Source organism: Plectropomus leopardus, unplaced genomic scaffold, assembly GCF_008729295.1.
Source record: "Plectropomus leopardus isolate mb unplaced genomic scaffold, YSFRI_Pleo_2.0 unplaced_scaffold93777, whole genome shotgun sequence".
Lineage (NCBI taxonomy): Eukaryota > Metazoa > Chordata > Actinopteri > Perciformes > Serranidae > Plectropomus > Plectropomus leopardus.
In genome coordinates this window covers 1-606 of record NW_024703424.1, presented here as the reverse complement: position 1 = coordinate 606, position 606 = coordinate 1, and the positions used below count along the sequence as shown (strand labels likewise).

Here is a 606-nt window from a genome sequence, read left to right as displayed (position 1 = left end):
CCTTTGTGCTGACTGCCTATGGTGACATTGGAAAATTAAAATACCTGTATTTCATTATAATGCTGTTATGGTACATCTCCATATGTGTGGCCAACACAGTTCTTATTGTAGTCATTTATGTGGATAGAAGGTTACATGAGCCGATGTATATATTATTATGTAATTTATTTGTGAATGAAATGGGTGGCAGCACAGCAATTTATCCTCTTCTGTTGTCACAGATGTTTTCAGATACCCATGAAGTGACCCTGCCATGGTGTTTTCTGCAGATGGGTTATCTCTACACATGTGCCTCTGTTGAGTTTTGTAGTTTAGCAGCCATGGCCTACGACAGATATGTCTCTATCTGTCATCCTTTACATTACAATGCAGTCATGAACACAGGTAGAGTAGGGATGATCATTCTGCTTATATGGGGATATTCATTTGCTAACTTTCTATTTTCATTTTCATTCATCATCCATTTAACATTTTGTGGAAATGTCATTGACAAAGTGTTTTGTGACCATCACTTAATAATTAAACTTGCATGTTCAGTTTCAGTAATTAACAACATATCTGACCTGCTTTTTGCATTTGTGACTATTGTTATCCCATTTAGTCTTA

General features: G+C 36.0%; 1 protein-coding gene across 1 annotated transcript; it reads left to right on the top strand.

The window, feature by feature from the left end:
• Positions 1-5: 5 nt before the first annotated feature.
• Positions 6-600, top strand: LOC121940758 (olfactory receptor 1496-like; the record flags this gene model as incomplete). The annotated part of the gene is made up of 1 exon (XM_042483457.1): positions 6-600. A coding segment is annotated over one exon (595 nt), but the record flags the coding sequence as incomplete, so codon positions are not given.
• Between the last annotated feature and the right edge of the window lie 6 nt (positions 601-606).